The 15,529-nt window shown below is 40.3% G+C and overlaps 1 protein-coding gene across 1 annotated transcript; it reads left to right on the top strand.

The window, feature by feature from the left end:
- The first annotated feature begins 9,872 nt into the window (after positions 1-9,872).
- dnajc19 (DnaJ (Hsp40) homolog, subfamily C, member 19) lies at positions 9,873-15,513 on the top strand. Its single transcript, XM_083888588.1, has 6 exons — positions 9,873-9,984; positions 10,334-10,385; positions 12,949-13,022; positions 13,147-13,223; positions 13,391-13,461; positions 15,361-15,513. The coding sequence occupies exons 1-6, from the start codon at positions 9,982-9,984 to the stop codon at positions 15,435-15,437; spliced, it is 354 nt and encodes a 117-aa protein (XP_083744714.1). The 5' UTR covers positions 9,873-9,981; the 3' UTR covers positions 15,438-15,513.
- The last annotated feature ends 16 nt before the right edge of the window (positions 15,514-15,529 follow it).

The following is a 15,529-nucleotide window of genomic DNA, read 5'->3' as shown; positions in this document are numbered from 1 at the left end:
ATTCTGCAGATATATATATATATATATGTGTATACGTGTTCATACACACATTCCCTACTCCAGGTAATTCAAAATTCAAAAAATGAAATCTAAGCTCTTTGTTCTAACTTATCTAAGAGGAAAACACACCCATAGAAATTGAGCAAAAAAAAGACAGCAGTTCAAAGTTGTGAGCCGTTTTTGGCCGAAACAACAAAAATAACAGCAATATGTGCCTGCTGTTATCAGTGTGTGCTGCCATTTAGCCTCGTGATCTCAGAGTTTAGAGTTACCATAACAGGGTTGTGACCTCACGCCCTGCAGTCATTACTTCAGTCGCCTCCAATCAGCTCCCAACGCCCTGATAAAGCCTCCAGGGAGGAAACGGGCTGCTGAAATAGAGGTGACATTAGAATTATGTGTGCGTGTGTGTGTGTGTGTGTGTGTGTTCTTGTACTTGTGGCATACTGAGGACCAGTGAGGGTTTTTAACCAACAAAGTGAGGTCATTTTTACGGAGTGAGGACATTTTGGCCGGTCCTCACTTTGTTTTCATTGAAATCTCTTCCTTAGGTTGCTATAACATGCTATACTAAATTTGTCAAAAAAAAAAATCTAATTTTGGACGACATAGTATAGTATGATTTTTTTTGTCAAATTTTGGACCAAAATGTTTTTTCAAAATGTTTTTTTCCCAAAATTTTTTTTCAAATTTTGGACGACATAGTATAAGTATGACGTTTTTGTAAAATTTTGGACCAAAAATTTTTGGTCAAAATTTTTTTTACATTTTGGTCGACATAGTATATGACGTTTTTGTAAAATTTTGGACCAAAAATTTTTGGTCAAAATTTTTTTTACATTTTGGTCGACATAGTATAAGTATGACTTTTTTTGTCAAATTTTGGACCAAAATGTTTTTTCAAAATGTTTTTTTCAAAAAAACTTTTTTTTAAATTTTGGACGACATAGTATCGTATTACGTTTTTGTCAAATTTTGGACCAAAGATTTTTGGTCAAAATTTTTTTTACATTTTGGTCGACATAGTATAAGTATGACTTTTTTTGTCAAATTTTGGACCAAAATGTTTTTTCAAAATGTTTTTTTCAAAAAAACTTTTTTAAAAATTTTGGACGACATAGTATCGTATTACGTTTTTGTCAAATTTTGGACCAAAGATTTTTGGTCCAAATTTTTTTTACATTTTGGTCGACATAGTATAAGTATGACTTTTTTTGTCAAATTTTGGACCAAAATGTTTTTTCAAAATGTTTTTTTCAAAAAAACTTTTTTTTAAATTTTGGACGACATAGTATCGTATTACGTTTTTGTCAAATTTTTGGTCAAATTTTTTTTAAAATTTTGGTCGACATAGTATAAGTATGATGTTTTTGTAAAATTTTGGACCAAAAATTTTAAAAATTAAATCAATAAGTTTTCCAGCCCTTTTGGCTCTGGGGCTCCACCTGCAGACATTTTATGGTACTGCAACCAGGCGTTCTTTGGAGATGTCATTCATGAAGTAGATATTTGTAATTGTGTTGATTTATAAAGTGGAAATGCTGGTCCTCACTTTGTCAGCAACCCAGTCCTCAGTATGCAGCAAGTACAAGAGTGTGTGTGTGTGTGTGTGTGTGTGTGTGTGTGTGTGTGTGTGTGTGTGTGTGTGTGTGTGTGTGTGTGTGTGTGTGTGTGTTAGTAATGTACATGCACACCTCTCTGTCACTGTCCTGTACTTATGAGGACCGACCCATCGAAAGTCAGTGGTTGAAGGGCTTAGATAGGATTAGCACTTTTTGGTTGAGGGTTAAGATAAGGATTCAGATTAAACAGTAGGTATCCTTGTTAGGGATGGGGTAAAAAAAAAATGAGGAGAGCTCCGAACTTCAAGGTTCAGGTTAAACATTAAATACAGTGGCAAACATTTGGGATTGACTGAACTGGATTTATAAGAAACCTGTATCTATCTTTTGGTCCAAGCAGGTTCACAAACGTCACTGAAGTTCAATATACATGTCAAGCGCAAAGAGCAGGACATACGACGTCCGGCAACGTCCGGTCAGTAATAATAATGTGTGTATTCTGGTGGGACTGTAGCCAAGATCATCGCAATTAAGATACTCGTTTTCTCAATTTAAAGATGTTAAAAGTGACTATTCCAAATTTGTTTCATATTAAATGTTTTGTTGTGGTTTTCCCTCATACTGACAATGACACAAGTATAACGGAGGCATCTTGGAGGCGCCTTGTGATTAAAATACCAAACTTTACATCTGTTTTCTTAACTGTGTATATGTGTATATATGTATTTGGTCCTTTGGAGGCGAGAGAAAAAAAAAAACATTTCATTCTCTGTGGATGTGGTGCTTTTGTCTTACAGATCATTGTTGTTTTTAATCATATTATTTGAGACAAAAACATTAACTGACACAGAAACACTTGTCAGATAGGTCAGGTGGTTTGTGTTTTGACAAAGAGCATTAAAATAAATGAAAATGAAACATTTTCCACTGTTCATCAACTTTCACATTATTTTGGGTGTTGATTAGGGCAACTGATATCAGAAATGTAAAGTGACAGAAAAACAACTAATAAAAGCAAAATAATTTCCAGTCTACCAACTTATCACATACTCGTGAAATATCACCTGTATAATATTTATCAGTGGAATAAAATAAAAACAGCACGTCTGTGACACTGCTCAACTTATGTAACAAGAGTAAAACGCATCTTCACAATTTCAGGTTACAATTTTAATTGAAAGGGGAATATAACTATAATTCAGAATAATATAATTAGAAAATAAAGGTGGCTCCAGAGGACGTTTTATACATCAAAAGAAAAACAATACAAAAAAATCACACATGTCTCTTCAAATCATGTCCCAAATGCAACAGGAGCTTCATGCCTATTGGTAGACATGAGTAATTCTTATGAAGTCACAGCAGCAAAAATGATTGGTCAGGAAAATAATCCCCTGAGACCAGGCCACAGCACCGACCTTCAAAACCTGACAGCAGCAAAACACTTATCACTAATGAACAGGACAGTGATATAACTCTTCTTCTTGACTTTTAAATTCAAATGGAAAGTTTTTATGTTAAACTGTCTTTAAACTGCAGGAAAAGATTCTCAAAAAACACACATGACAAGAAAACTTTGAGTGATTTAAAAGCAACAGTGGGAAAACGTTCCTGCCTCCTCGGTGCACAGTGTCGATTGCAAAGTCCAAGTGCAACTCACAAAACAGTGAAAAGGAAACTTAATATCGTTCCCCTTCATCTCACCAGGCAGCCTCAGTCTCCACAGTGACCAAAAAACCCTCTCTGTCCCTCAAGCACCGTCATTGTCATTCCCAATCGCTCCTCAGAATCATAAACAAACTCACAACTTTAAAAAAAAAAAAAAAAAAAAAAAAAAAGATTTCATTATATTCAGCCCCTCTCTGTTTATGCATTTCCCAGAAGGCATTGCCTTTTCAGACTCTCCCTCTCTGGCGGCAAAAGATGTCGCAGGAAAACAAACAAACAAACAAACAACAGCAGAAAAACAAAAACCAAACAAAAAGTCTCCTGAAATACCTTGCGGATGCCCAGAGGAAGGCGCTGGACAGACAGATGAGCAGATAGGTGTCCCCGTGTCGTCCTCTCTCACACTGCCTCCTCTCTCGGCGTGCCGTGGAGAGTGACTGCTCACAGCCCGCCTGGCATATCTAATTAGAGACGGGCTGTTGCCACTATCGGGCAGAGGATCTACCTCTCCAATCTCTCCTGACTCAATCTTCCCCATCTCTGATTTTCTTTTATATTTATGCCGGAATATTTAATTGTAGACAAAAGGTTACTCTGGGCTCTATTCATCGCACGCAGGCAGAATAATCTCCTTTAAAAGGCTTGACATTTAATGCTTTTCAAAAGGGGCTGAAAAAATTATATCCCCGCTTTTGTTAATCAATGAAGTAGAACTCCCCCGAACAAAAGAATTAAATTGCTTGGTTGGGTTAATAAAACACACAGAAATAGCTGCTTCCTGTGGGCTTTTGTGCCTGCCACTGGCTCCCCCCATATGCAACCAGCACTGTAATTCCATATGATTTCAAGGGGAAAAAAAAACTCTCATTTCTCCACACAGTTGGCTTTTTAAATCCTATTGAATGAGCAGTCTGTGAGGATGATTGGGACCTCATGCCTGAGCCCGGCTGTCTGGCTGCCCGGCTGTAGCAGAGCCAGGCTCGCTCCATTTAAAATGTGACTTCCGCTAAAGAGAGACAGCGAGTCCACTACAATTTACAATTTCTATACTGCCCGTGCTTTCGGAAAAACAGTGTAATTATGCAAATGATAGGGGCAATAATTAGGCCCTTCACTGTCCTATTGTGTTCGCCGCTGCCGTCGCGTTTCAGTCCTGTGGCACCAAGAGACGCAGCGGGGCATGTTCGGGTTTAAATTACTCCTTACAGACAGCCTGCAGTTGTTCCGAAGCAAACTCGGTCCAAAAACTAGCCATCGCCTGAGATCCATCACGTGTGACCATCATATGACACCAGCTGTGTTTACAGGATCAGAGTCAAAGCCCAGTCCATTCCGACTGAACACAGACCACAATCTGATCATTTAAATTCGTGTCCACGTAAATGACATCAGAACAAATCGGAATGACGAACATTTTCGGCATGTAAACACAGCTACTGTCCAGCAGGCTCTGGTTTATCTGTCTAAAGCCCAATTTATACTTCTGCGTAATGTGCTCTGCGTAGGTTACGCAGAGACTCTGCGTCGACGCAGAGCCTGTCGAAGAGCCTCTACGTCGTCTCCGACTGCACAAAATATTTTTTAAGTGTCCGTCACTCCGTCAAGGGACAACGGAGACGGCAAGAGCTGCGATTGGTCCTCAGGACAGGCCGAGCTAAGCTGCTCTATGCCGGCTCACAGTGAGCACCCGACCGCCCACAGAGGCGGAGCTGATCCCCGCTGATAACGCCGCTGACAAACTATAAATACGTCATATCTTAAAACACAAAACAAATGTTTAGACTCTAAATGGCCAATTTCTCGCCTCAAATGATCTTAAAACTGCGTTCCGTGACACAGAAAAGTGAGAAACGGCCACTGTTTCAACAACAACAGTCTTTCTCCCTCGGACGCCATTGCTCACTGTAGCCAGAAGCACAACAACCTTGCGCAGCGACCCCTACTGATCGGGCGGGAAATTGCAGCGCGTGTCCGTCACCACGACGCAGAAGTATAAAGGCTCAAGGCGTCTCCGTGGTGACGCAGACGGATAACGCATTACGCAGTCGGAGAAGTATAATGTGGCCTTCAGAGGCCATAAAAGCAAACGTTTTATTTTCCACACACGTGTCAAAATTCCTCAGCTCCACTCTGATCACATACCATGGTATATACATTAGAACTTCATTTCTGATTTCCACCAGAGAAAGCTTACATACAATACCGCTGGTGGTACACGCACCACAGTCTGAGAACCATGGATCTTGGTGGTTAGACGAACTGCACTGTATCCTAGTTGTATGTCATGCATGTTACAGTACGAGAGCCGCTGTATCCATCTATAACTGTTACAAAAAAGTGTCACCGGTTGCTTCTCTAATGTGTAATTTGCTTTTTTCCTGTTTTATATGACTGTACGTCGCTTTTTTGACAGTCAGTAAGACAAAAACAAGCATTGGACTACAGCGAAATACTTTTCTGATCAATTCTGACTAAATGTTTAGGAAAATTAAATTAGAGAAATAATATACAGTTTACTGAAACTGCAGATATGTAAAAAACCTGTAGAATGTAAAAAAATAATGTTTCCCAGTAAACTAAAGCATAAATGTTGTCATGTTTTGTCACAGTTGTCCAGGTGGACTCTGAGCAGATGAGTCCTCGACAAACACTTCACATTAAAACCTGTGACAGAAGTGAATTAAATGATTTTTCCTCCATCTTACAAGAAACTCTGACAGAGATTTGTGGTGGAGAGCAAAATGATGCAACTTAATGTTTCCTTAAGATTGTCTGAACATAAAAATCGCAGAGACTTGCCTGTCAATAGATGACTAGAAATGTTGGTTCAATAACAGCATCATTATTTACCTATCCTCTGATATGTCAGCACCACCACCACCCAAGATGGTTTATCTCATTATCATAACTTATATCACTCATTTCTCACTTTGTTCAGAATGCATACAAATAAGTTTAAAGGAATCATATTATACCCTATAACCCTATTTCTGCAAGTTAACCTAGTTCTCTGTATGTTCTAATGAACATGTCTGTGACATGCTTTGGTCAAAATACCTTAAGGATGAAGCTCCACAGCAGTTCAATCACCCTGAACAAAACAGCCCGGTTCAGAACGCTCGGTTTTGAGTGCCCGTCTCAAATGAGACGCAGGAAACTACGTCAGTGTCACTGAGGCTCCGAGAGCTAACTGCAGTTAGCATTTGGAAAAAGCAATCATTTGCCGACTCTATACCAGGCACATTGCCGTCATATATGAAAGGAATCAGTTTCGGCACACCATTGCAGACCAAGAGTTCTCTCAACGGGAAGGTTGTCTCTGTCAAGATCCAGTTCCCTCAGATCCTTAACCCTATGTTCCTCAGGTATGGTTTGCAACATGATGGGACTGTTACTCATCCATTTGGTCAAAGTGAATCCTCCTCTCTGGTATAGAGCAATTAGATTTTTTACCAGTAGAGCAGCTTCTTCTTCAGAGTACATGCTTTTGAAATAGTCAACATAGAAGTTCTCCTTAACGGTTTGAACAACTTCAGGTGGAAAGTCTGACTGGTTGTCATCTGCCGTTTTCCTCAGAGTGAAGCTGGCACAACTGGGGGAGGATACTGCACCAAACAGATGGACAGTCATGCGAAACTCAGTCACCTCTTTGGTCAGATCACCTCCTGGCCACCACAAAAATGAAGGAAATCTATCTCCTCTTCAGCCACTTTAACCTCATGGAACATAGAGTTTATATCACCCATGACTGCTACAGGTTCCTGTGAAGGAATGTTGCTGTTGCATCCTTTCAAAGGTCCATTAATGACCCAACCCAAAGCTGTCCTTATAGCGTATGGACCGTCCCCCTGGCTGTTAATGACCTCCCAAGGTTCCAACATCTTGGGTGCGTTGCTTCCAATCAACAGGTCTACATTTGCCTTGATGCTGTGGATTCGATCCTTTGACAGATATGGCCATTTTGCCAAATCTCCTTCAGTCATGATATTGTGTGAACTTACAGGCATTTTCTCTTGGGTGAGGACTTCTGGTAGATTATAGAAGATGTCGCTCTCCAACCCAGATACTTCCAAATCCGAACACTCATATGCCGGCACAACCTTTTCCTGTCCCATGGTTTGCAGCAGAAAGTGTGTTCTTCTACCAGCCAGATTGAGTCTTTTCATGAGATGCTCTGAACAGAAGGTGGCAGTACTGCCAGGATCCAAAAAGGCGTAGGTATTTATTATCCGGTCTCCTTTAATGGATTTGACTTGGATTGGCAAGATGGAGAGAAGACAATGAACCCTACCGGCCCCTGTATGACCACAGGTTTTATGATGTGCTGTTATGTTGCATGAGACTGTTTCGTTGGAGTATTCGTTGTTTGTCTTAATTTCTCCTGTCAATATGAAGCACACTTGGATGGCTTTGGCCAGATACACACCAAAAAAAACAGCGTTAATAGGAACTTCCGGTCTAGTTCCGCTTTAACTGTAGAGCCATTCTCACCCCTACTTCACTTATAGTTGTTTTTGTTTCAAAGTAACTAAAATGAATGAACTCAGTGGTGGATGTTAAACTGTTGGCTACCAACCGCCAAAAGTAGCTCCTTCTCCACTTCTATATCGTCACCCTGTTAAAAATAATTGTCTAGCTAATTTTTTCAAGCTTTTCAGGATACACAAAAAACTTCACCACTTAAAGGTGAAGTAAGTAGTTTATAGTGCCATCTAGAGGAGAGGCTGAAATTTTACAACAAAGAACTGCTCCTCTGCTCACCCCCCTCCCTTCCCCGAGCGCTACGGTGTCCTCAGCTGGTCAAATGTCGTCCTCGTCGTCTTTCTCCGTGTCAGCAGATGAGGTTCGTGAGGCGAGGGAGAGGGCGGAGCTACCGCGGCCGTAGCAGACGAAGCGGAGAGAGAGGAGGCGGGACTTCCGCTACAAGTAAAGAGACGCTTGATTTGTTCTCTCACGTTTGTCCTTACAGGCTCCGGTAGAAACATGGCGTCTTGGCAATGCAGTAGCGACCCGCGACCATGTTATTTTACATGACTTTTTGAAACACTACGAAAATGAAACAAATAATATTATATAGTTACTAGACAATGCAGGAGCACATAATATGTATACAAAAGTGGATTTTGGGTCATATAAACCCATAAATACTACACAGTGTCACTTTAAGTCACACACTTGACATTATTATTAAAGGGGTAAAATCACATGATCTGATCAACTGAGGATGTAGGCTATTTTTACCACAAGTGGCCGTCGTCATGAGGAGATGATTTAGGCAAAAAAAAAAAAACGTTTGACAAAAAATTACTTAGGCGATTATTTTACAGTGTGACGATATTGACAATTGTCTTCATCTGGAGGAGGCAGGGGCGGGGTCAGAGTCGGTTTATATGAAATAAATAAAATAAAATATTTGTATTATCTATTATGTTATTCTTTTACGGAAGCGTATTGCATTCACTTGAAAAAAAAAAAAACTCCTGTTTTTCTCAGTAATTAATTTTCGGTTTGATTTTTTGAATAATTTTTTTTCTGTTTTTCTGACTAATATTTTTTTCCTGTTTTTCAGAGTAATTTTTTTTTCTGTTTTTCGGAGTAATTTTTTTTCTGTTTTTCGTGCAAATTTTTTTTTCCCCTGTTTTTCGGAGTAATTTTTTTTTCTGTTTTTCGGAGTAATTTTTTTTCTGTTTTTCGTGCAAATTTTTTTTTCCCCTGTTTTTCGGAGTAATTTTTTTTTCTGTTTTTCGGAGTAATTTTTTTTCCCCCTGTTTTTCGGAGTAATTTTTTTTTCAGTTTTTCGGAGTAATTTTTTTTCTGTTTTTCGGAGTAATTTTAGTTTAGTTTAATCAAGTTTTACTTTGATCTGGGTTTAAGACACTGGGAGATAGTCCTGTCTTTAGATGGTATTATCATTAGTTTGTCGACTTAACGCAGGCACCTGAGGACTTTGTGGTTGTTCAGAAGGAAAGCCCATTCAGATCTACTAGACATAGCAATCTTTCTCCAGGATCAGTTGGACAGATATGGCTTCATGGATACAAGATGATGCATTTGAAATGCATTCAGGCTGGCTATGTGGTGACTCAAGAGACGATCAGGAGACTGCTGAAAATATTGGATGCACACGGTGTGCAGCTGAGGCACCGGAATCGCCTTCGGCGGCGTGTACCATAGCAAGAGTTCTCGATAATTCTGAAAAAAATTACTCTGGAAAACAGGGGAATAAAAATTTGCACGAAATACAGAAAAAAAAAATTACTCAGAAAAACAGGGGAAACAAATATTTGCACGAAAAACAGAAAAAAATTACTCTGAAAAACAGAAAAAAAAATTAGACAGAAAAACAGAAAAAAAATTATTCAAAAAATCAAACCGAAAATTAATTACTGAGAAAAACAGGAGTTTTTTTTTTTTTTCAAGTGAATGCAATACGCTTCCGTATTCTTTTACTGAAATTGTTGGACCCAATCTTTTTCTTTCTTTCTTTAAAAAAAAAAAAAAAAAAATTAAATATTGGTGAAAAAGATAAACATGCTAATTATAAGCAGGTTTCTATGCTGCTCTTTTTTTCCACATAAACGGCATAATAGTTTCTTCGGTCTAAATTTGGCGTCGCCTGTTTTTACGACACTTGAATGCAATTTCCGGCATAAACACACGAATGTCCAGATAGGAACGACAGGAGCTTCGTGAGAGGTCAATAGTTATGATCCGAATCTTCTGTGTCGAACACGGAACATAACGCACAGTCATGGTAGGTCGAATAATCCTGTTATTCTATTACTCAGTCGCCTGTCTGCTCAGGAGGCTGACGGAACCTTTAGTCATACATTAATGTTCATTCTGAGTAGCTAAGCTAATGTTAGCTCCCCCTCTATAATGTGCAGGGACGTGAGCAAAACCCAGTTCACATGTGGTTTAGTATTCTACGCCACGCGATAAACAGTTGGAAAGTAGCGGTTTGAAACACATATATATATATAGGCAGTGTTAGTGTTTACTTACAATATGCTGCAGTTTTGATTGTTTGTTGACATTGCAACAGTAGCAGCTAATCGGCACGTCTCCTCTCCTTTCCCCTCTGTCCTCTGTCCACCATGCAGGCCAGTTCCATGGTGGCCGTGGGTCTGGCGCTGGCAGCAGCCGGATTTGCAGGTAAATGCATAAACAATTTATTGACTTGTCCACCCCAATGCTCTCAGTGGTGCACTAACTAACAAGTGCAGTTCTCTGTGTGATTCAACAGCAGCTCAAATTCGTCTCAAAACACACACAACAAATGAGTTTACGTTCAGGTACGTGTACCTATTAAAGTGGCAGAGAGGCAGTCATACAGGTGAATGATTGTCAAACACGTCGGTACAGTCAGGCCGACTTCTACTGACAGCTCAACACTCACCTGTCACTTTATTAGGTACATCTTGCTCGTCCATTTTCAGTTAATTGTGACATGATTCAACTCAGACTCTCTTTTTTTTAAAAACTATTCTTTGTAAACCTTAGAGCACATGTGTCAAACTCAAGGCCCCGGGGGGCCAGATGTGGCCCGCCGCGTCATTTTATGTGGCCCGCGAGTGATTAATTGGTCCTAGAAAATCTGTGTTAAAATACGTCTATGCTGCTTTAAGGCGTGTGTTAACCATAAACTACATTAACTACGTTACCCGCAAAGTGGCGGCATCATTAAAGCGGAACTAGACCGGAAGTTCCTATTATCGCTGTTTTTTTTGGTGTGTATCTGCGTCATTACCTTGTTTATGAAGCCCTGACGGTTCGAAACAAACAGTTCAGCCATTGCTGAGAACGTTGTGTTTTATTGTAATCTCGGGGCTCAACGAGATCACTGAAAATCCCGTAATAGTTACGCAAGCAGCGGTTCTCCTGAACAACCGATCGTCCTGCTCCGGGCACTAGTCCGGGCACATCCGGTTACGTACATTCAACCGCAGATGAAGAATAACGTCCGTTGTGGAGGTGTTTCACGAGCAACAGTGTCTTCTGACTCTGGGTCTGACTCCGGTTTAAAGTCATAAAAGCAACTGAGGTCGGGGAGTTGTGAAGAAGCTATTTTTAAACACTGTTAAAACAATGTTTTGATAATGAGGAGCAGTGCATCCACCGTTCCAGAGGGGGGCGCTGCGCTTCTGAGAACGGATGTGCTGGATAGTACTGGCCAATCACAAGACTCTGTCTTCTGGGGGTGAAAGTTCACTCTGAAATATCGCAGCAGAAAAACACTGTCAGAAAAGAGGATTTCTATCGGCTAGTTTACAGCAACTAGGAGGTTTTTGACCATAAAAACAAGTTAATATATGTAAGTAGACCTCCATAACTAACATATATGTGCAACAGGACCACTCTATGTGACCTTTAAAATAGGTCTATGCTGCTTTAAGGTGTGTGTGTTAACCATAAACTACATTAACTACGTTACCCGCAAAGTGGCGGCATCATTAAGGTGTGTGAGCAGGTCTGCCCTGACCAGATACAGACTTTTAAAACTTTTAGTTTGTCAAGAAACACCGTCGCGGACCGGGTTACATCTATAATGCATCATATTTGTAACTTGAATAAGTAATAAATACAGAAAGTTACCTTTATTTTACATCATATTTAGTTACATTTATTCTGTATGACAATTACATCTGGCCCTTTTAGGGGGAAACCATTATGCTTATATGGCCCTCAGTGAAAACGAGTTTGACACCCCTGCCTTAGAGACACTAGTTAGTGCACCACATCAAAAGTCATGACACTTGTCAGAATGCATTGAGTTCCTTTGGTTTTTCTTGACTTGATTAGATATTTGCCCTTATGCAGTTCAATAAGTGTCCCTTTATAAAGAGGCTGGCGAGTGTAAATGTGGCATCTTATTTATCATATCAAAGAGGACTTGCTATAATACTATGGCTGATGATACAATACAATACAGCTCAATAGCACCACAAACTAACGTAGGAGTTGGTTGAATGAGTTGGATAAAAACACTCCATGTAGGCTAAATCCAGCTGGTTGTCAGTGTTGTATTATCAGCTCTACCTGCTTAAAGGTACAATATGTAGTATTTATGGGTTTATATAAACCAAAATCCACTTTTTTATACATATTATGTGCTCCTGCATTGTCTAGTCGCTGTATAATCGTTTTTGTTTCATTTTCGTAGTGTTTCAAAAAGTCATGTAAAATAACATGGTCGCGGACCGCGGTTGCATAGCCACTGTTAGCAGCGAGACGCCATGTTTCTACCGGAGCCTGTAAGGACAAACGCGAGAGAACAAATCAAGCGTCTCTTTACTTGTAGCAGAAGTCCCGCCTCCACTCTCTCCGCTTCGTCTGCTACGGCCGCGGTAGCTCGCCCTCTCCCTCACCTCACGAACCTCATCTGCTGACACGGAGAAAGACGACGAGGACGACATTTGACCAGCTGAGGATACCGTAGCGCTCAGGGCAGGGAGGGGGTGAGCAGAGCAGCAGGTCTTTGTTGTAAATTTCAGCCTCTCCTCTAGATGGCACTATAAACTACTTATTTCCCCTTTAATATTATGTTTTATATATGTTTCATAACACTGTAACATATTAGGGAAGATTAACAGGTGATGCACAACTCTTTGTTCAGAACCAGATTTGCTCAGCATCAAGTGTTGGCAAATCAGAATGTCATAGGTCGACTTAGGCAGAGTAATAACTTCATGACCACCATTATATTTGTATTATCCAGGTCGCTATGCCATGCAGGCCATGAGGCAGATAGAGCCCCAGATGAAACAGGCTCTCCAGAGCTTCCCCAAGACGGTAAGAAGAAAATCAAGCACACAAGTGAACATCCTGTTCTCCTCTCAACCTCTCACTTTAGAGGAAATAAAAGTTTTTTTTGGAAGTGAGCATCCATTATAGTGAGCTGTATATGTTGTTGTAGACTTTTGGAGGCTACTACAAAGGTGGGTTTGACCCAAAGATGACCAAGCGGGAAGCAGTTCTTGTTTTAGGAGTCAGGTATGTGGACACGGTTTCCCCAACATTGCTTCTCAGTAAAGTCTACCACTTGTTCCGTCTGGCTGCTTGTCCATCTTTGTCTCCATTCTAAAATAAAATGTTAGACTCACTACTACCCCGACTGTTTATTATGAAGATTGTTAACTGGTGTCACCACTATGTTTCAGTCCCACAGCCAACAGAAACAAAATCAGAGAAGCTCATAGAAAACTGATGATCCTGAACCATCCAGACAGAGGTGAGTGGAAGCAATAATGTTTTCCTTTACCGACTGTAGATGTACATTACTATTAGCTGTAGGCTATACAAAACAGCAGATATAGCTGGTTTCTCCGTGAGTGAATTCCCTCATTTGATTCCCCATGTACATGAACTTCAATATTGACAGTATTAAGAGGATAGACCTGGGGCCCGTTTCACAAAGCAGGTTTAGTGAAAACTCTGAGTCTGTTAACCCTGAAATGAGGGAAACTCTGAGTTTTCCGTTTCACAAAGGGAGGTAAGTCAAACCAGAGAAAGAGGAGTAACTCTAGCCTGTTTCACAGAGAGAGGTAACTTAACCTCTCGGTCAGTTACCATGGTAATATGCTCTATGAACCTAACCTCGGGACCAGGTTTTTCTCAACAAACCTTGATTTTCTCTCTGTCTCCGCCCTCTTTCAGACACACACGGTATTTGATTACCTCATTCATTCAGTCAGCAGGCGAGTTTTGGCGTAGTTTAGTTCTGCGTCTGTTCTGCGTCTACATTAGAAGTTATATTATTATTACTGTGCAGAGAATTCAATATTTGTCAGGAAATGATTATCAGACCGCGCACAGATGACGCTTATCTTTTTGAGCGGTACCGTTTCACGTCACAGTCCATTTACATAAACAACCTAATCCGTCCTTTAATTTCCAACTTTACCAACCGGAGTCATGCTCTCACATCCCAGCAGAAAGTGTGTGTGTTGTGCTGCGGTTTTTTTTTGCAAATGGGATTTTTTTTTATACAACGTCGGAGATGCAGAGCACTTGAACATGATATAAATGAGAAGTCATTTATGTGTGAAAACAGCATTATGTTGGGGATAAAACAACTGTACAGTCAAAACAGCCACTTCATATTTACTTTACAATGTAAAACATGATCAAAATGAGGTAATCCCATGAGATTATGCCGAGTGTTACGATGTTTTTATGTTTCATCTTAAGCTGCGCCAAGTGCGCTTCTCCCTGCACCTAAATTAAATAAATGAATTTACTACTCAAGCAGTTTCCCCCTGTAATGTTATTGTGATTGTGTAAAGGACGACATTTAAACTTACGCATTGACCCGAGCAGCAATGTTCTTCCACGCCGTCTCCCTCTCTTTTGCTGCTGCAGTGGTGTTACACTTCCTTCTAAAAACATGCTCAAACTCACCGTATGAGAGCATTAATATTTCCAACTCCACTGGGGTGAAGAACGTCACCCTCCGCTTCCCCGTTGTCATGGTGACTCGGCGAAACGGGGCTCCATTGATGCTGTCTTTTTATACTTGTGGTGCACGCGCTTAACTCCAGGTGAAACTACTCCGAGTCGATCAAACTAACTCAAATCAGCTGTTGTGGAACCGAAAACTCAAGAGTTTCCTTTCTCAGAGTAGATCAACTCAGAGTTCAGGGTTAGACTCAGAGTTTGTTGAACCTGCTTTGTGAAACGGGACCCCTGGTCATGTAAACCTTGTCCATATTTACCCGAGTGAGATCATAATCTGATTAAGCAGCGGTTATGAGACGTGGAGTATTCTGATATTAGTTGCAGCCTGCTTAATCAGATTATTGGAGTTATTGACGGTATGCAAATCACAGGTGTAAACGATCACTAAAAGGCTGAGATCTATTCATCTTCCTCAGTTTCTGGGTGCATGCTGGCTTACTGCCACGCTGTCCTGTCTTACATTAAGTGAACAGAGCCAAGTGACAATTGGATTATTCTAGAAATGAGCAAATCATGTTAATATAATCAAAACTAAGGTCTTTGGAGTAAGGTTGACAGATTATTGGTGTCCATATGAACATGGCTATTGAATGGTTTTTACAGTCGGTCTTAAATTGAGATATGTGGCTTTACACGAGTGCAGTAGTATTTCACAACTGTGTGTGTCTCACAGGTGGATCTCCTTACCTTGCTGCAAAGATAAATGAGGCTAAGGATCTGATGGACGGCCAGACAAAAAAACAGACTTGAAGATGCTGGTGACATGAACCGAGCAAATGCCACCTTTTTATAAACTGATTGTTTGCCAATAAAGTCGTACTGTACAAATCCTCAGTGGCACT

The sequence above is a fragment of the Microchirus variegatus genome, assembly GCF_963457635.1.
Source record: "Microchirus variegatus genome assembly, chromosome: 4".
NCBI lineage: Eukaryota > Metazoa > Chordata > Actinopteri > Pleuronectiformes > Soleidae > Microchirus > Microchirus variegatus.
This window is presented reverse-complemented; position numbering and strand designations above follow the sequence as displayed.

Excerpts from the sequence above, each read along its gene's own strand:
- dnajc19 (XM_083888588.1), top strand. Across the intron at positions 13,023-13,146 it reads TCCAGAGCTTCCCCAAGACG|ACTTTTGGAGGCTACTACAA; the intron begins GTAAGAAGAAAA and ends ATGTTGTTGTAG. Across the intron at positions 13,224-13,390 it reads GTTCTTGTTTTAGGAGTCAG|TCCCACAGCCAACAGAAACA; the intron begins GTATGTGGACAC and ends ACTATGTTTCAG.